Source organism: Marmota marmota, unplaced genomic scaffold (assembly GCF_001458135.2).
Source record: "Marmota marmota marmota unplaced genomic scaffold, marMar, whole genome shotgun sequence".
NCBI classification, from domain to species: domain Eukaryota; kingdom Metazoa; phylum Chordata; class Mammalia; order Rodentia; family Sciuridae; genus Marmota; species Marmota marmota.
In genome coordinates, this window is record NW_025999924.1 from 7,200,808 (window position 1) to 7,224,546 (window position 23,739).

Genomic DNA, 23,739 nt, shown 5'->3' on the forward strand with positions numbered 1-23,739 from the left:
TGTTTTGGTTTTCTTTAGTTTGTCTTACCAGTATTTTTAAGTTTTCAGTGTCTGGGTCTTGTGCACATTTTGTGAAACACATTGCTAAGTTTTTAATGTTTCTTGATGCCATTGTGAAAAGCTGTTTTTTTTTTTTTTTTAGTATCTTTAATTTTTAGTTGTTTGGATTGTGTAGAAATACAATTGGTTTTTACATTGATTTTGTGTCCTAGAACCAAGCTAATTTAATTTATTAATTGGAGTAACTTTTATTGATTCCTCAAGATTTTCTATATTCCTATTTATGCTGTGAACAAAGAAAATTGTACTACTTCTTTTTTCTGATTTTTTGCCTTGTCTTGTAATACTGGCTAAAACTTCTTATATAAAGTTTAAAGAAGTGGCAAGAGCAAATATGTACTTGGAAAAAATGTTTATTACATCCATGTATATTATAAACCCAACAAAAAAATGTCTCAGTTTAGATTTTCTATCTTCGTCTGTTTTGTACTGCTATAAAAAGAATACCACCAACTGGGTAATTTAAAATGAACATAAGTTTATTGACTCATGGTTCTGGAGACTGGGAAGTCCCAATTCAAGGGGCAGAATCTGATGAGGGTCTTCTTGCTGCATCAGGGAACATCAGCAGCTTGGCCAAAGGCTTCATTGGGGAGAGGGAGAAATGCCTATTCCTGTGATGATGACATTTATCCACTGATGTGGGGAGAGCCTTCATGTCCTAATCACCTTTTAAAGATCCCATCTCTCAGCACTGTTGCCTTGGGAATTAAGTTTCCAACATATAAACTTTGGGGGACACATTCAATCTATAGCATAGAGGAATGGGCAAGTCATATAGTAGTTGTAAGTTTTACTTTTTAAGAATCTTTGAAACTTTTCCAAAGTGGTTGTACCAGTTTACATTGCTATCAGTGGTATATAAGAGTTTGAATTGCTCTACATTGTTGCCAATATGGGGTTAATCTTTTTAATTGTAGCTATTTTATATAGTATTATCTCACTGTGGTTTTAATTTGTATTTCTCTAATGATTAATGATATTGGTAATCTTTGCATATGCTTATTTGCCACTTCACTCTTGTTAAATCTTTCATCCATTTAAAAAACTGGGTTTTCTTGTTTATATTTTCTTCTTGGGTATTGAAATTTTTAAAAATATATATTCTGGATACAAGTTCCTTATCGGCTATGCATTTCAAATATCTTTTCCCAATCTGCACTTGTCTTTCCATTCTCTCTTTCTGTATTTTTATTTGGATAGGCCATGCCATTTATCCTAGACTCTCCTTGAACTACTGGGCTTCAAGTGATCCTCCTGTCTCGGCCTCCTGGACTACAATCACTATGCCTAGCTGTAGTAATTCTTTTGACTGCAAATTAATTTTATTCAGATAACTTTAAGAACACTTTATTTATTGTTGTTTTTAAAAAAGGTAACATGTCAATTAACAGGAAAAAATATGGTGTATTATTTTATTGTTTACTGGGAACCAAAGAAGGGTGCTTATTTTCAGTGATAAAAAAACTAATCTGAGAGTTAACCATCTTCTTAATATATGGTGTACATATCCAAATTTTCCCAGTACTGCTCATTTGCTATTTGTTTTTATCCTTGTAGCATTCTTACAGCATAAACAGAGAGAGTAGTACAGTCCCACTTCCATGAATGAACACCTAGAGCAGAGTGAGGATTAGCATCTAAGTTTTTATCCTAGAAGTAGTTCTGTGGTGCTATGACCTCAATTTCAGGACTTTGATTCTCAGTTTTGTACTTTTCCACCAAGCCCTATGCCTGTCTCTCTAATATATCTCCTAGATCAACCACCATAAAAGACAGGGAAACTAATCTTTTCTCTCATTCAAGGAATTTAAGAAAGTCATTATAAGGGTTTGCCTGAATTCTAGAAAATGTCTTTGTAAATGATTCTTAAAAGACACAAATTCTTCATACATCTCTTGTTTCTCTTGTTCAGGTACATAAATTTTGGCACAAAATTTTTTTATGAAGATATTTCTTGTTGATGAAATTTTGTTTCTATATATAAGCTATCACATTTTGGCAATATGTTAAGAAATAGTTTATTTAAAATGTATAAAAATCATTTTTCAGTTGTTATGTGTCAATACTCCCTTCCTAGAGTGTATAAATTGGCTGACAGGTACAGTTACTCTGATTGTCCTTTTTTTTTTTTTTTTAATTTTGGTACCAGAGATTGAACTCAGAGGCACTCGACCACTGAACCACATCCCCAGCCCTGTTTTTTTTTTTTTTTTTTTTTTAGTTTTATTTAATAGAGACAGAGTCTCACTGAGTTGCTTAGAGTCTCGCTTTTGCTGAGGCTAGCTTTGAACTTGGGATCATCCTGAGTTGTTTAGAGCCTCGCTTTTGCTGAGACTAGCTTTGAACTTGGGATCATCCTGCCTCAGCTTCCTCAGCCTCTGGGATTACAGGCGTGTGCCACCAGGCTCTGCTACACTCTGATTATACTTTTGACCTAAGTGTATATAGGCTTTTTTTTTTCTGCCATCTTTTAAGGATTCTGCATATGAATTGTGTACTTCAAGTCTTATAGAAGGGCTGGGAAAACAACCTCTTTAAAAACAGTATGAGCATCTATGTAACTCACACTGTAGACTTACACGCATTAAAAATAATTGTAATTTTTAATGAGAAGATCCTGTGTTAAATTTTGGGCTTCCAAAGCAAGGAGAAAGAATCATCAAATGGAGAAATGAAATTATGGCAAGACTTTGTATCTTCACAGAAAATTGTGATTTCCATTTGTGCTTCCAGAATGTTATTAACAGTTTCAGAGCTGTATAATAATGATACATAACTGTGGCTTTGCATTTCTGTTCTATTGTGGAATATAGTTTAGCTGGATATAGACTTTCCTATTCTTTCTCTTGAATTTTAAAAGCCAAAAAGCCAAAAAAAAAATGCAAAAACATTTCTGTTTAAATATTATCTATAGGCTAGTATTATGGTGTAATCTGCTCTTTTGACTCATTTACCTTCATTACCTGTCCCCATATAAGTTTTTACTAATAAAATTATAATGGCTTGACACTGGGGAGAAGGGAACATAACACTCCAAATGAGTCATTTTTTGTTGATGATATAAAGGAGTCAGAGTTACATGTTAGGATGAGAATATCCTCCTATAATTTTGGTTTTGCTTTTGATTTTTTCCCTTTCATTCACTTAATTTCTTGCCCCATCTCTGTTACCTGCACATGTGCATGCCCTTGTGCTGTGTCTGCCATCACTGATATCATAGGAATTTCCCCAGACTTCAGTTGTGGTGGCCATTAGGTCCTAGATTTAAAAAAAAAAAAATAAAGGAAATAAATGGATTTTAATGGAATACTTATTAACTGCACTATCTAGAAAGTTATACTTACTCTTTAGAATTAATACTTGAGAATTTGCTATACATTAAATGGGGCTGTACTTGCAACACTAAAACATGTGGTTAAGACTACCATTGCAAATGGATCTTACATATGCTAGGAAGTATTCTACCTGTGAACTACATTTCTAGTCCTAAATTTCAAAGTGCAAACTTGGTGTTTCCGATCAATTCCGAGTGGCTGATCTCTAGTTTTGTGAATCAGATATTCAAAACAAACTTACTCATGTTTAGATTATGGCAGTCTTGTATTGTTTAGAAGGTTAATTGCAATATATATGATTAAGTGTGAGAAATAATTTCTTAAATGCAGATCGCATGCTGGTAAATAAAGCTGAAATTTGAGCACATGCCTTCTATAATAGTAAAACACATTCTAAGTAGACTGGCTGGGTGTAGTACTTAAGCACTTGGTAAAATCTGCTAGGATTGCTTCTTCTATAAATGGTCTAATTGTAGACATTACCAGATAATTCCTTATACCTCCAAAAAATTGATTTGTTCAGGTTTATTGTATTATTCATGTGTATGTCAGTAGCTCAACAACCTTCTTTATAATCATGTCTATATGGAAATATCAACATATAAGATTAAGTAGGGGGTGATTTAAAAAGATCCTTCACTTTATGAAAGGTATTATTTATGAAAGTTATTATTTAAAAGTAATCTGGCCGGGCACGATGGCACATGCCTGTAATCCCAGTGGCTCGGGAGGCTGAGACAGGTGGATTTCAAGTTCAAAGCCAGCCTTAGCAAAAGTGAGGCACTAAGCAACTCAGTGAGACTCTGTCTCTAAATAAAATACAAAGTCGGGCTGGACCCTTCTTGGGTCCTTGAATTGCCAGTTGTGTTTCGGCACAAATCTTTGTGTGCATTTCTCTAGGATAGATTCCTTGAAGTAGAATTACTGAATCAAAAATACGTTTTTCATGTGGGTAGATAGTCAAGCCATCCTCTTGAAAGTGTGTAAGTGAAGTTCACATTTTCCCCGTCATCACCTACTTAGTATCCTAGATATGGGATTTTTGTACATAATCTAATGCTGATTATCTACAATGTTTGATATCTAATGCTGGAAACTTTAGCATGGTTATTGTCAGCATCCTTTCAAAATAAAGTAGAACTAATACTTAGGAAAAGTTAGTGTTCATTAAGAGGTCATTGCTCACATGTCCGTTTGTATAGGACATTTTAAACTTTAAAAAAAAAAAACAGGATAATTCAGTATTTAAAGGTTACCACAAAGGGAAATTTCTCTTACAGTTCAAGTTAATATGGTTTATGTGAATATTTAAAATCAGGAAATAAGTTGTAAAGAAACTGTCTCTTGTAATTGTCTTCCTATATTATTTTATTTTAATTATTTTATTTTATTTCCTATATTATTTCCTATATTATTTTGCCTTTGGAGTGTACAAATTATTATTCTCTTCAAATGGTTACTGACAACATCTATAGATTGTCCAGCTTCATACATACTACTTCATACATTTTGCCACATATAAATTATAATTTCTGTTCTTTCTGATTGGTTCTCACTGCCTGGAGATGTTAGGATTAAAAATCTTTCTGGATTTCTCTACTGTTCGTTGTAGTGAAATCCTGGCACAGTTGGGAAGACTCAGATTTGAGCATGAAAGAGATAGTTGGGGCTTTTGAGCAAGTTATTGAAACTGTGTGAAGCTCATCTTCTCTGTGTGCACGTAAGAGTTTTGTGAGGAACATAGGTAATGTGTATCATGTACCTGAATGTACTCGGTAACTCTATAACAATTTATGTGGTTTGACAACTTTTCTGCATTGGACTGCTTTAAGTAATCAATTTTAGAACAATTTTTAGGGGGAAAGGAAGTTGTAATTTGCATCAGAGCCAACTTTGGCATACCCAGGGAGTTGGTAGTATATCAGTAATTGGAAACATTTGTGCATTTGTGAGCATTGGCCACTGTATGATTAAAAACAAATCACATTTTGTCAAACTGTTGTGTCACCTACTGAAATGATTGTTTTTAGATAGCATTTTACTTTTTTTTTTAAAGCCTATTTCTATTTTTGGCGATATAGAGGGTTAGAAATGCCTTCTGATCTTGTTCAACTAAACATGCTAGAAAATATGCCCCCCACATTCATATGCACTGTTTCTTAAATTATATATGCGATATATACGTGTGAATATATGTATGTGTGTGTGTGTGTGTGTGTGTGTGTGTGTGTGTGTGTGTGGTAGTTGGTGTAGTGGCACCTGTATATAATCCCAACTACTTGGGAGCATGAGGAAGGAGGAATGTTTGAGCTCAGGATTCAAGATCACCCTGGACAACATAGCAAGACCCTATTTTAAAAAATTATACCTATATCTATATATATCATACACACATATAGACATACATACATATAAATGTATAAATAGCTTAGCTGAGACCCGAGGCCAGGATCAGTTAGTGTTGAAGATCCAATGTGTGCCCTGTCTGCCATTTTCTGAAAGCCTAGAACCCAAGTTTGGTAGACTGTGAATATGAAGTGTAGGTGATGAAGACAGACTGAGGAGAGTAAGAAGACATACGGGAGGCACAGGGATAATGTAAGGACTCCCAAAGGGCAGTATCCTCCACGTGGGAGATATTAAGAAGAATTCTTAACCACAAGACCACAGTCACACTCACTGGTCTGGAGCCAGAATTCATGCTACCTGTATGTCTTTTTTTAAGAAAAAAAGTTTGAAGGTCAAAGTGGATCTATAGTGAACACAGCACAAGTTGATACAAGTCTCTCTTGGAAGAATTCTCTTTAAACCAGGATCTCTGAGATTCCCCAATGATGGAGTCCCAAGGACATGAACACATATTTTAATATAATGAACATACATAGAAACAAGCTACCTTAAGTGAGAGTCAGCAAATATAACAAGTTACATAAACTCAAAGATTGCAGATACTAGAATTACCATGTAGAATATAAATATGTCTGCTGTGTAGACTAAGGGGAGCTTGAAAATATGTTAATAGGATTGATCAGATAGATTTGAAAAAAACCAAAGAGATCTGTAAATGAAACATATCTAGTAATTTAAATTTTAAAAATGGAACAGATTGATTAGACACAGTGAAAGGGAAAACTGAAGTGAAAGGTAGACCTAAAAAGGTAAGATCAGAAATACAGAAGGAAGGTTAAGAGAGAGGGATACAATAAGAAGGTAGATTACAAGGTCATTCAGAAACTCGCAAAAAGATAGTAGGATAGAGGATATGCAGTATTCCAAGTGGCTGGGAACTTTACAAAATTGGTGAAGAGTATAAATACTCAGATATAGGAAGCCAATAAGTACCAAACCAGGTAAATAAAAAGAAGTCCCTACTTGATATATGATAGTTGTAGACTATTGAAGACTTGGGCATGGGGGGCAGTGGGGAGCAATGAAAGAGAGAAGACAGAATACAGAAAGGAATGGCACAGAGGCTTATATTTTAACAACAAAAGCAGAAGCCATAGATAATGTAATGATATCCTCAGAGTCACGAGGAAGAAAATCATTAACCTAGAATTCTGTATTAAAAAAAAAAATTATTCCAGAATGAATGTGCCCAGCATGCTTGTGCGCACATGTAATCCTCTCAGCAGGCTGAGGCCCAGAGGATCTTGAGTGTCAAAGCCAGCCTCAGCAATTTAGCAAGGCCCTAAGTAACTCAGCGAGAACCTGTCTCTAAATAAAATATATTAGAAAATAAAAAGAGGGCTGGGGATGTGGCTCAGTAGTAAGTGCCCCTGGGTTCGATCCTTGGTACAAAAAAAAGAAAAAAGAAAAAAAAAAATGTAAGCGAGGGCTGGAGATGTAGCTCCATGGTAGAGAGCTTGCTTAGCATGCATGAGGTCCTAGGTCCAACACCCCAGTACTGCTCCTCCCACAAAGATATAAAGATACTTCCAAAGTAAAAGGATAGTTAAAATTGTGTTTTACAGTGCTTTTAAACTCTGGAGAATGGGGAGGAAAGAAGGAAGAAAGTCTGTTAGTGAGGGAAGAGCCCAGGGATGATTGGCTGGGTTCCTTGTGATTTAACCTCATGAGCCCCAAAACGCTTAAGAAATGGTTCATATGAGCTAATTGTTTCTGGTGACTGATAAAGGCTGGATTTGATTGTCTTTGCAGATTTTAAGACCAAATATGGATGTAGATGTTGGGAGTACAGAGGTGGCAGTATGGCTGAATCCAGTGGGAACTCAGATATAAGGTTGGGGTGATGGCTATGATATTGAGGTTCAGACTGAGTTTTAATCACCTTTTCAAGAAGAAGGGGGTACCCTGGATAATGAAGGAAGAGGGGGAAATCTTAAATCTGCCATTTGTAAAAAGACTTCATTCACAGTAAGTTACATAATCAAGACCAAAGAATGTACTTACTAATTGAAGGTTCCTTAATGTTTAACAGACCATTCCCTAGAGTTGGTGAAAACAGCAGCATTTGAAAATACATTCTTCCCTCTGAAAACATTTTCCTAAGATTTGATGACAGTTGGCTTTAATTGTTACTTTTTCTTCATCACTGGGGCAGTTATGAAGTGAGATGGGACTGGTTAAAATTCCCAAGGGAAGGATCTTTAGCTAGGGACAAAGTCTTAAACATTTCAGCTGAGATCACTGTGAAGCAGACACAAGCATTTGGACTTATTTTTGGATTTTATTAATTTACCCATACAATTTTTTTGGGAGGCAGGCATTGGGGATTGAACCCAGGGGTGCTTAACCACTGAGCCACATCCCTAGCCTTTTCTTACATTTTATTTAGAGACAGGATCTTGCTGAGTTACTTAGGGCCTCATTAAGTTGCTGAGGCTGGCTTTGAACTCACAAGCCTCCTCCTGCCCCAGCCTCCTGAGCCACTGGGATCATGGGTGTGCGCCACCACACCAGGCTCCATACAAATATTTAGTTCATTTGTGGATTATGGATATGATAAGATATCTGTAGGAGCAAATGCATTTCCTTGAGATTCCAGTAGAACTAGATTTGTATGGAATATGAATAATTTGAATTTATGTCTTCTGTGGGTCTGTTTTCTTTTTAACAGAAGTAAAAGTTCATATTACCATGATCTGTTTGATAAGTTACTGTGTGTAAAGATTTAGAAAGTGATAATGAGTAGTTCTTTCTTTTTTTAATCCCTGTTGAAGTCATGGGCAGACTTCTTGATTCAACTATTTCATTTTCATCCTATGAAATTGCTCTGTTGTGGATTGAGAGCTGTTTAAACTACTAAAGTTTCCAGTTTGTGATTTCATGGTACAAGGTATAGGATTTAGTGAAATGAAATGGCTTGACTTTGAGCCTGTTTCTGTCATCATAGTTACATTCACTCGATGGGCCTTGACAGTCCCTAAAATTGTCTTTTTTAATATGTAGGCTATTCAGTTTATTGAAACTAACTATAAAATGTACAGAACTCTGCTCTACCCATTCTATGTGGCCAAACAGTACTCTACACACTCTGTGTGGCCAAACAGTAAAGCTAAGCAGTGCTTTATTTATCTGTTTTACCTAGATTAAAACCAGAACAGTTAGCAGGTTTAGTTATATAATTCCTAGGTAGCACAGGACACTAGAAGATTCTCTTAGGAATGTATATGACAATCAAAATTTTGGGTGGGAAAAGCAAATTCTTGATAGAATCATTCTCAATATATGTTTAAGAAATCTTTACTTTCTCTCCCATCCTCTGTGGCCGGATTTACACACATCACTCTCTGTTTTGGGTTTTAGGAGTCTCTCTTTCTTTCTGAATCCCAGGAACCTACATAGGCTTTAAATTCCTTTTGAATAAGTAAAATACCTTTGTTCTTATTTTTGTATAGGGGAAAAGCAGTCAGGAGAAACATCATAATTATTTGTATGGGTATCTTTTCATGTGTAGGTTGTATCTGGAGTGTGCTTGTCTTCTTGCATCAGTAGGTAATTCTTTGAGAGCATGATTTAGATCTTGAATATTAGTAAGCTTTATCTTTCTTTTTCAGAAGTGCTATAAAATTAAAATTTGCCATCACTATAATTTTTAGGTGGGAAAATGATACTCAGATGTTTATAGATTATAATATTAAAAGATGTTCATTTGGTACAGAATGATCAGAGCACAATTTAAAAATAAATGTCAAAAGCATTTCATATTGTGGGAAATCTAAGGCAAGATGTGTGTTCACTTAAAACACAAAATTATTAATATGGATAGAGAAAAGGGATAAACTTCCAAGTGTCCCAAAGGAGGCATTACCTTATTCAGGTACAAACCCTGCAAATGGAAAACCTAAATCACAGTCATATGGATTTTTATGCAGTCAGGTCAAAGCCCTTTGTGCCAGTTACAGCTTGTCAGTATCGCTCCTCCAACAGCTACAGAAATGCCTGGCGAGTTTGGTCACAATGATTCATCACCCATCTTGGGTTTCAATAAAATGATCCCACATATGAATCTGACCTCATGTCCTCTTTGGACACTTTGACAGTTCCTGTCTTAATTGCGTCTCCACCCTCATCCTTCTAATTTCTGAAGGTAGGAGGAGGGAGCTTTGTGCCCTCTGAAGGGAAGGAGATTTATGAGATCAGGTAGTGGTAGAGTGCTTGTCTAGTGTACACGAGGCCCTGGGTTTGATCTTCTGCACTGAAGAAAGAAAAGAACTGCAAAACAAAATGAGTTCACCACCAGCATATATGCAGGCCCTCCAAAAGTAGGCTCTGCCTCAGGGAGAAAAATGAATGTCTCTCTTGTTTCTCTTCTAGGTTGTCCTTCTATTCCGGCCACTCCTCGTTCTCCATGTACTGCATGCTGTTCCTGGCAGTAAGTACCTCATGTCTGCTGATGGTTGGGGATGTGATGCGTGGGATGCTTGATTCTCCTAAGTGTCTGCTCTTGGGTTGCAAGTGGCAAAAGCCAAACAGACCATCAAATCTTTAAGTCTCCTGCTAAGAATGAACTGATGGGATACCCGTCATTGGGACATTTTCTGGAACACACAGATGTCTTCTGTGTACTCATAGAGGTCACTGATCCAGAGTCCCGGGCACCCTAATTGGGAGCAGGCTCCCCATTGCTCATTGTGGGCGTTCAGCAGCCTCTTTGCTATGCCCAGGGCCTGCTCTGGTGAGCTGAATCCTGCTTATTGTAAGTGAGGGCAGCTGTTGTTGCTTCTGTTTGAGCAGGTTTTGTTTTTCTTTCATATTCTGAAACATTTCCCAAACTGCTTTCCACTGGACCAGAGAGGCTTCCACTTCTGGAAGTGGTCATTTGCTCGACTTCCAGGTCCGAGTCTGACTGCTAGGCTTTTGAGCAGCACATAGTTTGCTGATGCATTTTACTAGCTTGGCAGTGAGGAGTTAGAAAAGATATGCACCCATAGTTTGCTTATCAAGTTAGAGATTAATACATAAGGTTTTTTTTTGGAGAGTAATTAATAGAAGACCAAACTCTAGGACATATTCAGGGGATCTTTAAAAGTCAATTTAAATTTATTTTTATATTTTATTATGTTCTTTCTCTACATATACATATAAATGTGTGTGTGTGTGTATATATATAAATATATGTGTATGTGTATATATGTGTATATATGTGTGTGTGTATATATATATATAAATATATGTGTATGTGTATATATGTGTATATGTGTGTGTGTGTGTGTGTGTGTGTGTGTGTATATATATATATATATATATATATAAAACTGTATAGTGTATTATCAACATTTAGGGGGAAAGGGATAAGATTTCTGTCTTAATAGATCAACTATAATTTTTTTCTTAATTTTCTTTGTAACTGGTTTTTTATATAGTTGTATTCTGTGCAAATTTGCAGATCCCTTGGTTTTTCCTTTGATTACATTTAGTGCTGTGTAAGTATTTAAGACTTAGATTAAAAATCCATGCTGTGTGGGCCTGGGGTTGTGACTCAGTGATAGAGTGCTTGCCTGGCAAGTGTAAGATGCTGAGTTTGATCCTCAGCACCACATGAAAATAAATAAATAAAATAAAGGTATTGTGTCCAACTAAAAGAAAAATACTAAAAAAAAAAAAAAAAAATCCATGCTGTGTAATATTAAGGATAGACTGATGAGAGTTAATTTGGTCTCAGAATTTAAAGTTAACTTTACTAGAATCTTGCTTTTATTTGAAAAAACCAAATTCCCACAATGAAAAGAATGTAAATTTCAGGTGTTATATAAAATTCAAACACACAACTCAAACCATTACAGAGTTTTGGCTTTTCCAATATTTCTGGAAACTGTGCAACTTTCATCCTATGTTAATTTAGTTTTGTGAGAAAGCAACAAGGTACAAATTCAACAGAATTTAGTGCTTTTTTTTTTTTTTTTAAAGATACATACCCAAATGTTTCTGTAGACCTGCCATGGAAAATTTGACTTATTTCAAGGCAGTTAATAGCAAATAGTATTCTGACATCCCCTTTTATCTTATTAGGGAAAATCAGCATTCTTTCCAAATGGAAGCAACATGTTTTGCTTTTTAAATGGGGCACTAGGGGAGAAGGTGGAGGCTGGACAGTGGTAAGAGCCATTAAGAGCCTGAGAACTTTCCCCCAAACATAGATTTGTGATTCTACGGAATGACATTTTAAGGGTGGGTGCATCCACCCCAGAGCTAGGTCTGCCAGAGTGACTTTTGTTAGTTATTCACTCACCTACGTGTGCTGCCATCTCAGTCCTTCTGTATGAGACCTAGGAATCTAGTTTTGGTTGATATTGATGATGATTTGCATTTAACACTGTTTTTACCTTTTTGTGTATGGTACTGGATGTTAAACCCAGGGGCGCTTACCATCGAGCTACATACCCAGCCCTTTATAATTAAAAAAAAAAAAAAATTGGGACAGGGTTTTGTTGAGTTGCCCAGCCTGGCTCAGAGTTGAAAGCCTCAGCCTTCTGAGTCACAGGGATTATAGGTGTGTGCCACCATGCCTAGCTATGCTAATTTTACTTTTGACTTTTTCTAATAATCTCCATGAAGAATAGAAATGAGCAATTGCCAGTTTTACAGATGGGGAACAGAGGCCTTGGAAAGGGACTGCTGAGGTCTGTGAGCTCTCTGGGCATCTCTTGACTAGGTGGCCCTTATTTGATTGCTTCCTTGATCTGAACCCTTGCCCACTTAATTTGAAGGTTAGGTGAGGCAGATCTTGAAGTAAAATGGTGACTGACCACTGTTTTTAATCTTGAACATTTTGATGCATATTTCATTTATCATTTTTTCTGCTCTCCTTCCTTGGCCCTTCTCAGAACATCTGTGAAATCTGTGTATCCAAACAGAAACTTGTATGGAGTTGTGAAATCTGAAATTCATGCAGAGAGGATAAAATGTGTGCAAAGAGAGCCTCAATTGGCAGGCTTGCTCTGTGGATATGCAGCAGCATATGAGGAGACAGTTTAGGGCTGTATGCACAGGGAAAATGACCTCAACCACAATTTAGTAATTGGGTCAGTGCGAGCATTTAGATGAAATTATAATGAGAAAAAAAAGCCAGATTTGTTAGAGACCAAGGCCTGAGAGTAATCATGCACTGCATTTCACTGACTCTGGATGGTGGAAATATTTACTTGATTAGGATATAGGCCCCATTTTTTATTTTGGCCCTGAATATACAGCTATCTCCTTGCTTTCCTATTTATATACAACATTTAACCTCTCTTCTCCCCCAAATTCCTAAGGCAGTGACTCATCTTGTTTCCCTAGGCATCTTGGCATTATGGGTCAGGCCCAGAATGGGTGGAGATGTACAGTCATTTAAATCTGCAAGAATTCCTGACACCCAGGAATGAACTTCTAGTTAAAATTGTCTTATAAGTTAAATATCCTGGCCATTGTTCTGCTCTGGCAGGAAACCTAATCCTGTGCACTTCACAGTGCCAGGGAGTCTGTGAAAAGCACATGGCTGGCTGGAGATCAGGGCAGGGCTGCTTTGCATGTGGCCTTCATGGGCTTAGTGATCCCCCTTGAATTTGGTTGAATGTCAGAGATTCCAGATTTACGTGATTATTCAGGAGAGGAGCAAATGGGATAAGAATGGTTTCTGGTACCATCCGGTTGAGGCTGAAGCTCCAGATTGTTTTTATCACTGCTGTTAGTAGCTGTACTATGCTCTAGCCACTCTCCTCCCTGCTCAGAGAGTTTCTTATTCAGCCTCCCAGTGTTTAGACACTGCCACCCACCTATGTAAGACTTCCTGACTCTTTCAAACCACTCACTTTCCCAAAATTTGTACTGTCCTTCATTTAGCACTGACCCTGTACCACCTAGTACTGTTGATATTTGATGAAGATGTTTCCCAAACTATGGAATACTAAGGATTGGGAATGTGATGGACAATTTATGGCCCACACACCTCAAGTCCTGCCTGAGGTGGGTTTCAAGTCTAAATTTAGGAACTCCATAAATCCCAAAGATGATAAAATCAAAGCCAGAGAAGGCTAAGGTGAGGCCTACCTTACAGTGGTCTCCTGGCTACAGTTGTTAGTTTTCTTGACTTATTTCAAAAATAAGTAGATAAGAGTTCTATTTCTTGGTGTTTAGCATGCTGTTAGTCTGGTTCAGGGATTAACAAAAGTTTTCAGTAAAAGATCAGTTAACATATTTAAGCTTTTAAAAAATGTTTTTGTTTGTTCTTTTAAAAAATGTTTTGTTTGTGTGTGGTGCTAGGGCCTCAAACTCAGGGTCTTGCACATATTAGATAAGTGCTCTACCACTGAGGTACATCACCAGCCCCAAAATAATGCTTTAAAAATATGAAACCGGGCTGGGGATGTGGCTCAAGTGGTAGCACGCTTGCCTGGCATGCGTGCGACCCGGGTTCGATCCTCAGCACCACATACAAACAAAGATGTTGTGTCCACCGAAAACTGAAAAATAAATATTAAAAAATTCTCTTTCTCTCTCTCTCTCTCTCTGTAAAAAAAATAACTCATGATATCTTTAAAGCATAACTTAGTACTAAAAGAAACAACAGGCCATTCTTATTAAAAAAAAAAAAAAAAAATATGAAACCATTCTTAGCTTGTAAGCTGACTCCTTGACTCTAGTTTAAAAGTGGGGAGGGGAACAAATCCTACTTATTTTTAAGAATGGAGTATTTTAAGAAGTATTAACAAGGTTAGTCAAGGAGAGGAAAAAATCAAAATTAATCAGCTTCAAAAAATATATAGTTCAACAGATTGATTTTAAGTGAGCTATAATTAGCCCTTTAATGGAAGTTAAATGTTGTTTCAGAAATTTTAGCCAAAAATGGTTATATCCTATGTTTTAGTTTGGGCTACTATAATAAATTACCATAGACTAAATGGCTTATAAACTAGAAGTGTGTTTCTCAGAGTTCTGGAGTTTGGAGGTCTGAGAGCTGGGTCTAACATGCTCAAGTTCTGGTGAGCACCTTTCTCTTGCCTGTAAGCTGCCAACTTTACTGGATCCTCACTGTGGAAGTAGCCAGGGAACTTTCTTAAAAGAGCCAGGGGTCCCTTGTAAGGAAAAGCACTAAACCCATAACAAGGGGTCTTCCCCCATGATCTCATCATCTACTGAGGCACCACCTCCTAAATATTAGCACCTTGGGGGTTAGGATTTCAATATATGAATTTGGGGGAACAAAAACATGAAGATCGCATAACCCTTAATGATAGTAAAATAATGAAAGAATACTCAAGTAGTGCTACAGATGTTGATTTTTTTTTTATTTTAAAAACACTTTTTTTATATAAAGGAAAAATGCATGTTGTTTACATAACGGAAAGAGTGTGTATACTACTACTACTACTACTACTACTACGTCTTTCTTTTTTTTTTTTTTTTTAATATAGCCCTCCCTGTGCAGTGGAATCAGCACCATTTACTTTGACCAGGTCTTTGTGTACTTTTGTTAAGTGACTTTGGGGGTCTTCATGAAGAGGAGCCACAATGTTGATCAGTTTGGATCAGGAGGAAGGCCTCGGCACTTTTCAGAGAAGTGAAGCATCTGCCACCTACTGGTGGAATGCCAGCTTCCTACACCTCTAGATTACAAAATCTGGTTATTTTGAGCAAATTGATGTTTTCTGTCCTTACTCCTCTGAAGAATAAGAATTGCCTGTATAAATCTTTAGTAATGTCCCAGCTAAGAACTAATTATTTCTTTAAACTCAGTGGAGAGAGCAGCTTGTCTGCATGCTATGTGGAGGAGAGCTTGACTTTGCTAGGAGACAGAACACTTGATCCCACAGCTGGGTTTTCTGACCAGGACCTCTTCTGGGAAGAGTGGCTCAGGAGCCTGACTTTTGCTCATTTTCCTCTTCTTGGAGGCATAAGCCATACCTGGAACCTTCCTTTTCAGAGGGGCCAGTAGTGATGCCTGGTTTTACTGAGGGCAATGTTGGAGGATACTGGTCGATTTCTAAGGTCAATCTCAAACTAGTTTTGCTTTCTAAATCTGGGCTGTGTACTCAGTGGTACTACTTGTTTTTGCTGAGCTCTTTCTTTGAGCAAAAATCTGGGCTGTGTACTCAGTGGTACTACTTGTTTTTGCTGAGCTCTTTCTTAAGAGTCACAGTCTGGAAGGGTTCACACGAATTTCTCCTCATAAAGGGATAAAGAGGAGAAAAAAAAAAACCAGAGAACTAGCAGCAGTTTCCTTCTGAGGTCCTGAGGTTGACTCACGTGTATCACAGACTCCTGAGGTATTTGTATAGATGAGAATGGTGTGTGTGTGTGTGTGTGTAGGTTAGTGAAGTATATGCTATAATTCTTTAGCCTGGCTGTGTGTCCTGGAAACCCACACATCTCTTTCCAGTTGTCCTAGAGTTGTTATTCCTGTCAGCAGTGGAAGGCTGGGGGTGTTCCTTTTGTAAATAGGACAGTGTTCAAATTTGTGAGCAGGGGTAGGTAATAGAGGGAATCATTCTTTCCAGAGCAAGGTCTGGGCAGCTGTCTGGAGAGTCTCTCCAAACCATTCTCCCTGTCCCAGGCTAACTGTTGGGTTAATTCCCTTTGCTTCCTCCTTTAAAATCTAGATCCCTGTCAGCATGGCTTCCTGGACTAGGCTCTCTTTTTCCAGCACTGCCTCTTTACCTCAGCTGGGAAGTTCTTTCTGACTTTAGTATTGTGGAATGCCCTAGTTAAAACACCATCCTCGCCATGAGTGGATTCTGCTTGCCATCTGCCTTGCTCGCTTTGCTGGTCTGCAGCAGGCTGCCTGGAGCCTGCAGCAGCACATTGCCTTTGCCTCTGAGGAGCCCTCCTTAAAGAACTGCAGGGTGTTGCTTCTATATCCCCCTTTCTTTCTAGTTGTCCCCATCTCATTTGGCCTAGGAGTTACACCCTTGCACTGTGTGTAGGAAAAGTCCCAGGAGTGAACCTTGTAGTGATGCCTTCAGTGGACACTGAGTATGTTTGCAACTGAAGGGATTTTATTTTCTGTTTTTCTCACTGTTCGAACCCAGGTATATAAACAGGCCATTTCCCCTCTCAATTTATGTCTTAGAAGTAAAACTGTATTATTTGAATCCTAGAAATCCAAAATTTAAAAACCAGAAATTTGGTTACACACACCAGGGAGGCTCTTAATTGACTTTCTTTTGGTTCTAAGTAGCACTCAGACCTCCTAAAAGGGGTTTATAGTGAAGATAGGACCTACCTTCTCTGTGTGTCTTAAGGGCCACTTTGAGTTTTCAGTGTGGCTGCCATTCTCCTTCATTCTTTCTCTTAACTAACTGTAGCTTTTTGCTTCCTCAGAAATTTAGTTTGCAAAAAAACTATTATATTACCCATTAGGTGCCCTTTCTACAACTTCTGAAAATAGAGAACTATTTCATAATTCCAGTAGGAGTCCTGAGGGAGAAATGGCCCAGGACATCTGAGTGAGGCCTGATTTAAGTCTTCTAGTCATTGCCTTCCTAGAAGAGAAGGCAGGGTGGTGGTGTCCAAATAGGGCTCACCCCTTCAACTGCCTGTGTGGAAATCTGAAAGTAACAGACACTGCTGCTGAGCCTGGCTGGGACCACACATAATATCTGTTGTGGGCCTGAATTCTTACAGCTCTTGAGGTGAGCAACCAAATGCCTTACCCTTGATAGGCTCAGTGTGTGTATCATTAGCAAATGGCATGCATGGAGAAGGGGGGAAGCAATGAATTTGCAAATCAGGGACCTAGTGCATCATTTTATTGTTAGACATTTAAAGCATGAGCTCTGTCCCTCTTTCTAGTTCTGAGAGCTAAGAGTGCTGAGAAGCTTCAGACTTTCAGTTTCTTTGTAGCAGTTGGGGAAATATGGAGGAATGGAGACTTCCTTTTAAAGGAGTCATACTGGTACTTGCTTTGCCCCAAATCACCGGCAACGTAGAATGACACTATCGGCATCCAAAGCACGCCTATGGTCTGGCCGCTTGTTAGTAGTCATGTTCTTTACTCTGGGGAGGAAGCACTAGTGTGATGTGTTTGGGAACTTCAGGACAAAAATAGCAGACTGACCACAGACTTTCATTTCCTGTGTCAAGAAACCCCAAAGGCAAGGAGTAGAATTTTTAAAGTCATAACTTTATAAAAAAGTTATAAATTCAAGGAATGGGAAGTATCATGGTAGGCAAAAGGGAACAATTTTGGAAAGTAAGTGGCAGAGAAAGCCATATGCATATTGTCTGTAGAGGCTGGGATCTTAAGGTTTGCACTATAGCCCCCCAAAAATGGTTAAGAAGTGGAGCCACTATCACTGTGTGCTGTATAGGAGACTTTTGGTCCAGAGGGGAGAAGTGTCTGGAGTTATTATAATAATAAGTTGGTCTAGGAAACTCCTGATGTTATTTCCTCAAGCTCAACTGAAATATAAGGATCTTCACAGGGAAGAAAAGGGCTCTACCATGTGCCTGCCTTTTTTGCAGGCTTATACTGAGTGCCCTGGCCAGGTTACACAGTGCACAAATAGTTATTGTGTCCATACAGTGCACTCAAGTGATGGCCCCTGGTCACTAGAGGAGCCAGAATCTAGAATCTAAGGTTAGAACCCTAATTGGGAGATGTGAAAATCTCCTCAGAGTGAAATAATTTCTGGGTCCACAGTTAATGTTTGACTGATGGGGAAACAGCTACACTTAACGTAGATTTATAAGGAGAAAAATCAGCTACTTTAGGGTAAAGGTTTCACCTCAAATGTTTTGGAGCTTATTTGATTATTGATCCATAGTGAATTATTCTTTCCCCTGGGATGTTAGTGAAGCAGTTTGGGCAAAATAACAGTTAACATATGTCTCCACGATACTTAAGAGTCAAAGTCAGGATTCATTGGAAGGAAAATATTGTTTAGAGGGATTTTTGGAATCCTCAGTAAAGATCTCAAAATGCCTGTCTCTTGTTTTCCCTTAGGTAGAAAGTACAAAATGGGACAAGCTTAAGCCCATTTTAGAGTTGTTTTCTTGCCTTGTTTTTAGCAGAGATGGATACTGGTAAGATGTTTGTATTGATAAGTGTAATTCCAGGGTGTTTTATTGTCTGAATGCCTTATTGGTGACAGCTTAACTTTCTGACAGTTAATATCCAAAACATGGCTTTTAGCTACAGTCAAGGAACTTTTTTCCATAAAATGACGTTTTTCAAAATCTTTAGATGAATCTTCTTACTACTTATTTCAGTTTGAATTTTAATCATTTAAAGATGGGAGGTGAGGCTCTGTAGAAAGCCAGTAGTAACACTTACATTAGCTAATGAGTTAGGCTCAAGCGTACCAGATGTTTATAGTATACACTTGATAAAATTAGACCTCTGGGTCTTTGCCAGTGTTGAGAACTGAACACCCAAAGCAGTGCCCAAGAAATGGGGAATGGATTTATGTATCGAACAGGCAGCATCAGTGAACAGAGCCATGTAAATTGTTTTCTGAGGAAAGCATTTAGTGAATCAATAAACTATTGAACAGAATTTTTTAAATGAAGTTTTTTTTTCTTCTAAATGAGAGCAGATTCACTAGAGTTCTTTCTGTATTAATTTCTTTAGATACTGATGCAACCAAAGTCAAAGGCAGGCAGATATGGGAAAGGAGGTCTCAAGAGGTCTAAGAGGTGTACACTGGGTGCTACTGAAAGAAAATATTCCTTTGCTGGATCATGACTAAATCACACCCTGCATTACTTATCTGGGAAGATTATCATATTTACTTATACAGATGATTTAGTCTTCTTTGCCCTGTGATATGGTTTGAGGCTAGCAGAGCTCTCAATTAAAGTGGTAAATTATGCCCAGAGAGGCCAGACAGAAAACATAGTAGTCTGGCCCAGGGCAAGGGCAAGGTGTGCACAGAAATGCTAGTGGTTTATCCCAAGATTCAGAACTAATAACAGCATTGCCTTTGCCCATTAGAATTACAAGCCCAACTATAAGGGGAAAAGGTGCCCTGAGATCCTGTCTTAAAAGTCATAAACAACTCTTGCCTTATTTCCCATTTGAAGGATAGTGTAGCTAAATAGGCTATAAATTCTTCTAAACACAAGTTATTGGCATAAGAATAGTTTTTGTTTCAAAGAATTTTTAGGTATTAATGAGTACAAGAATGTTTGCCTGAAGTCTTATTCCATATGTAATTTTGATAATCATTTTAAATGCCACATCTTTAGAGATGTTGTGATAATCAAGTACAATTTTTAGTTGGCATGTTAAATATTTTGTTTTCTTTCCTACCAGATTTATCTTCAAGCCAGGATGAAGGGAGATTGGGCAAGACTCTTACGTCCCACACTGCAATTTGGTCTTGTTGCTGTATCCATTTATGTGGGCCTTTCTCGAGTTTCTGATTACAAACACCACTGGAGTGATGTGTTGACTGGACTCATTCAAGGAGCGGTGGTTGCAATATTAGTTGTAAGTATACAGGGCAGCAGACTACATTTTGATACTGCTAAGTTAATTTGGATATATAAATAGACAAAAGAAATTCCTCACTGAAAAAACTATAACAGGTGGAGTGTGGCTCAGTAACTCCTAGTGGGCAAGAACCCCAGTGGTGTTAAGTCATGATAGGATAGACAGCAGGTAAAAATTAGTAACTCTTTGCAAAAGTCATACAAATCTTAGAATTTTTATTGTAAAAGCCTCTGGCTATAAACCAGTTTTCTTTTTGGTATGAATTAAAACAATTAATTTACATGAAGACTAATTCACTAAGTATTTGTAGAATGAAACTATTTGCCAAAGGCATAACAATGTTCCCCTTGAATGTATACCATCTGATGAATATCCTTTTGTTTATATTTATCTCTGCAAATTGCTTCCTGCAGCTTGGTATAAAGTATAACCTGTTCTCTCTGTAGGCTGTATATGTATCAGATTTCTTCAAGGAGAGGAATTCTCCTTTTAAAGAAAGAAAACAGGAGGACTCTCATACAACTTTGAATGAAACACCAACAGGAAATCACTTTGGGAACAATCACCAACCTTGAAGGGTGGCAGGTCACCCAGATGAAGCTGGCCTACTTTCTAAAGGAAAATGATTGCAACCAGAAGGCATGAGGATGCATCTTTCTTCCCAGTGTACAGGCCTTTAAGGGACTGCTGCTACTGCTGCTATACCTCTTCGATGCCCACTTTATCTGTGTATATAGTTCCATTTAACAAAATGATTACCCAATAGCTCTAAGTTCATTAAAAAAATTTCAAGCCTTCCACTAAAACAATGCCCCACCTGTACAATTTTTATTAAAAAAGTAATGCTTATGTACACATGTGTATGTAATATGCTTTCTTAGAATGTTTGATTTAAATATATATTAAAATGTTTGAGGACAACTGTTGAGATGGAAGAATTACATCAACACTTTTAAGCATTTGTAGTCAACTATAATCAGACAGGTGGTAAATAATCTTTAAAATTACATTCTTTAAGCTCCTTATAAGTAGAGGCTAGCAGCAAACACAATATCTCTCTTGATTTTGGTGATTCCTAAGAGAAGAGAAAAGAAAAGGTTAAAACTTTCAAGACCACAAAACACAAAACTTCTTTCTAATTTACTGACGATTTTAATGACAGTACAATATCCAGATTAAATTGGTGAGAGAGCAACCCAGAAAGTAAACATAATCTTGCTAGTCTAAAAGATACCTATACGGTATAGTTCACAGCTACCTATATGGTAGAAACCTGAGGAACCAGCCTATGTGTATTTGGGGGAGTGGGGGAGGGGATGCTTAAAGACATTTCAGAAAGGACTAAGAGGTCAAAGGAAGTTGATCCAAAACCAGGAATCTTCACCCTACACATCCAAAGACATTCAGTTACCATGTGAAATTCTTTCTGGACTAAGGTAGGACAAATAGAAATATACTGCTTTCAGAATCTTCATTTGTAAAAAGTGATTAAATGAGCCCGGCCCTATCCATGTGGAAACTTAAGCCAGTTTTTACAAACCTTTTCTTTCAACACCAAAGTTATTTGCAGAAATCGACTAGGAGTAACAACATGGCTGCCATTCTTTGATGTGTTAAGTTCATGGCCTTTTCTTGGTCATGATTCATATGGCTCCCCTACCAAGCCAGCCTTTCCTGATATGGTCTTCCTGTTCCCACCCTGCTATCCTACAGACTCAAGGAGAATTATTACAAAATCCCAGTTAAAGCACACCACCCCAGTGCTTCAAATCCAGTAAAAATACCAGAGCTGGGAGCTACACAATCGTTATTTTTCTCCTTCCAACCCTATTTTTACTCCCTGCTCACTGTACCAGCCACACTAACCTCTTGCTATTACTTAAACATAGCAAGTATTATAACGAGCCTTTAATGTCACTCTGGGTCATCTCATCCGTCCTCCAATTCTTTTCTTTTCCAGTAGATTATGACCATCTGATATATTTTAATTGTTGACTCTACTGTCCATCTCTCCCACACCAGAATGGAAAGGTCTAGGAAGGCAGGGATTTCTATCTTTGTTCACTACTATATCTCCTAGTGCTTAAAATATACCTGGCACATAGTAAATGCACCAAAAAAATGCATGTAAATGAGTATGTGTGTGTATATACACATAGTTTTATATATACACACACACAAATATAGTCAAACTTTACCATATAAATCCTTTAAAATTTTATGGAAACACTATTAGTTGGTGCTCCAGGGCAATCTAACAAAAAGCACTTCAAAATTACCTAAATTATTAGAAAAAGCTTATGAACTGGATACTGACCTTCTGCAAATTTATTTTCCAGCTCAGTATTTCCAATGGCTTTTGCTGCCTGACACATCTGTCGAAGCAATTCTTCCAGGCGCCTCATACAACGAATTATGCTGCCTGGATGGAAAAACAAATCACTTGTAAAATGGATATAATCAGGAACAGCAGAATTTTTGTTAAGAGGCAAGGCATAAGAACCTGCAAGGATTAACTAGTACTTTGGGGCACTTTCTGCAAAATAAATAAGCTAGGAAACTTGACTAATTGCCAGCTAGATGTGAGGAAGACTACAAAGAAGAAAGGTTTAATTCCCACCTTTGATTAATGGTAAAGAGACAGATTAATAAAATGGTAACACTTGTTTAGAAGCAGGTAAACAAAATGCCCTGGGAGAAGGAGAGAACAACTCTGGGGAAGGTTAGCAAACATGACAATGAATGAGGAGATGTCAGGTGGTGGCAAGGGAATTGTAGCTATTAGAAACCCTGGGTATAACCTACTGAGGCACCTGAATACCATGCCTACTATCTTGTGGAGAGAAGGTAACAGGATTAGACAAGGTGTTTGAAAGGTCTTTCTTTTTGACCTTAGTAGGTTTCATCAGTACTTTCTTCACAGTATGTCCTCATGGAAGCACAAAGAGATAAGCTTTTTGCTACGTATCTTGACTGAGTGAAATAAATGCTCATATCAAAGCTTAAGCTGGGATGGTTGTGCACACATGTAATCCCAGACTCAAGAGGCTGAGGATTCCAGGCTTAAAGCCAGCCTCAGCAACTTAGGGAGACCCTGTCTCAAATTTAAAAAAAATAAAGGACTGGGGATATGGTTCAGTGGTTAGTGCCCTAGATTCAATCTCCAGTACCAAAAACAAAACCAAATCCAGCAACAACAAAACACTTAAGCTATAAACAGTTTCACTTCTGTCAGACTTGTAGAAGGGGTCTGGGATCACTTTTTCCAGTGCCACCTGCCTGAACCAAGAATTGTCAGATTTCGCTTTTAATATCTGAAATACATTGGGAATATTGGTTATCAAAACTCAAGCTGTAGGGGGCTGAGGCTATAGTTCAGTTGGTATAGTGCTTGCCTAGCACATGTGAGGTACTGGGTTTGATCCTCAGCACCACATAAAAATAAAAGTTAAAAAAAAAAAA

The 23,739-nt window shown here is 37.7% G+C and overlaps 2 protein-coding genes across 8 annotated transcripts in view; one reads left to right on the top strand and one right to left on the bottom strand.

The window, feature by feature from the left end:
• Nucleotides 1-21,130, top strand: part of Plpp1 (phospholipid phosphatase 1) — a 56,603-nt gene extending 35,473 nt beyond the window's left edge. For all 6 annotated transcript variants that reach the window (XM_015497299.2, XM_048800040.1, XM_048800041.1 and 3 more), the window contains 3 exons: nucleotides 10,179-10,236; nucleotides 20,098-20,274; nucleotides 20,724-21,130. In XM_015497299.2, coding sequence (XP_015352785.1) covers nucleotides 10,179-10,236; nucleotides 20,098-20,274; nucleotides 20,724-20,852 — 364 coding nt within the window. In that variant the 3' untranslated portion in view covers nucleotides 20,853-21,130. The remainder of the gene's footprint in view (nucleotides 1-10,178; nucleotides 10,237-20,097; nucleotides 20,275-20,723) is intronic.
• The window catches only part of Mtrex (Mtr4 exosome RNA helicase), a 100,041-nt gene continuing 96,777 nt past the window's right edge, over nucleotides 20,476-23,739 (bottom strand). Inside the window, exons 26-27 of one of the 2 annotated variants that reach the window (XM_015497298.2) lie at nucleotides 22,595-22,699; nucleotides 20,476-21,352 (exon numbers count right to left, since the gene is read on the bottom strand). In XM_015497298.2, coding sequence (XP_015352784.1) covers nucleotides 21,300-21,352; nucleotides 22,595-22,699 — 158 coding nt within the window. In that variant the 3' untranslated portion in view covers nucleotides 20,476-21,299. The remainder of the gene's footprint in view (nucleotides 21,353-22,594; nucleotides 22,700-23,739) is intronic. The other variant, XM_048800036.1, reaches the window with a different exon arrangement.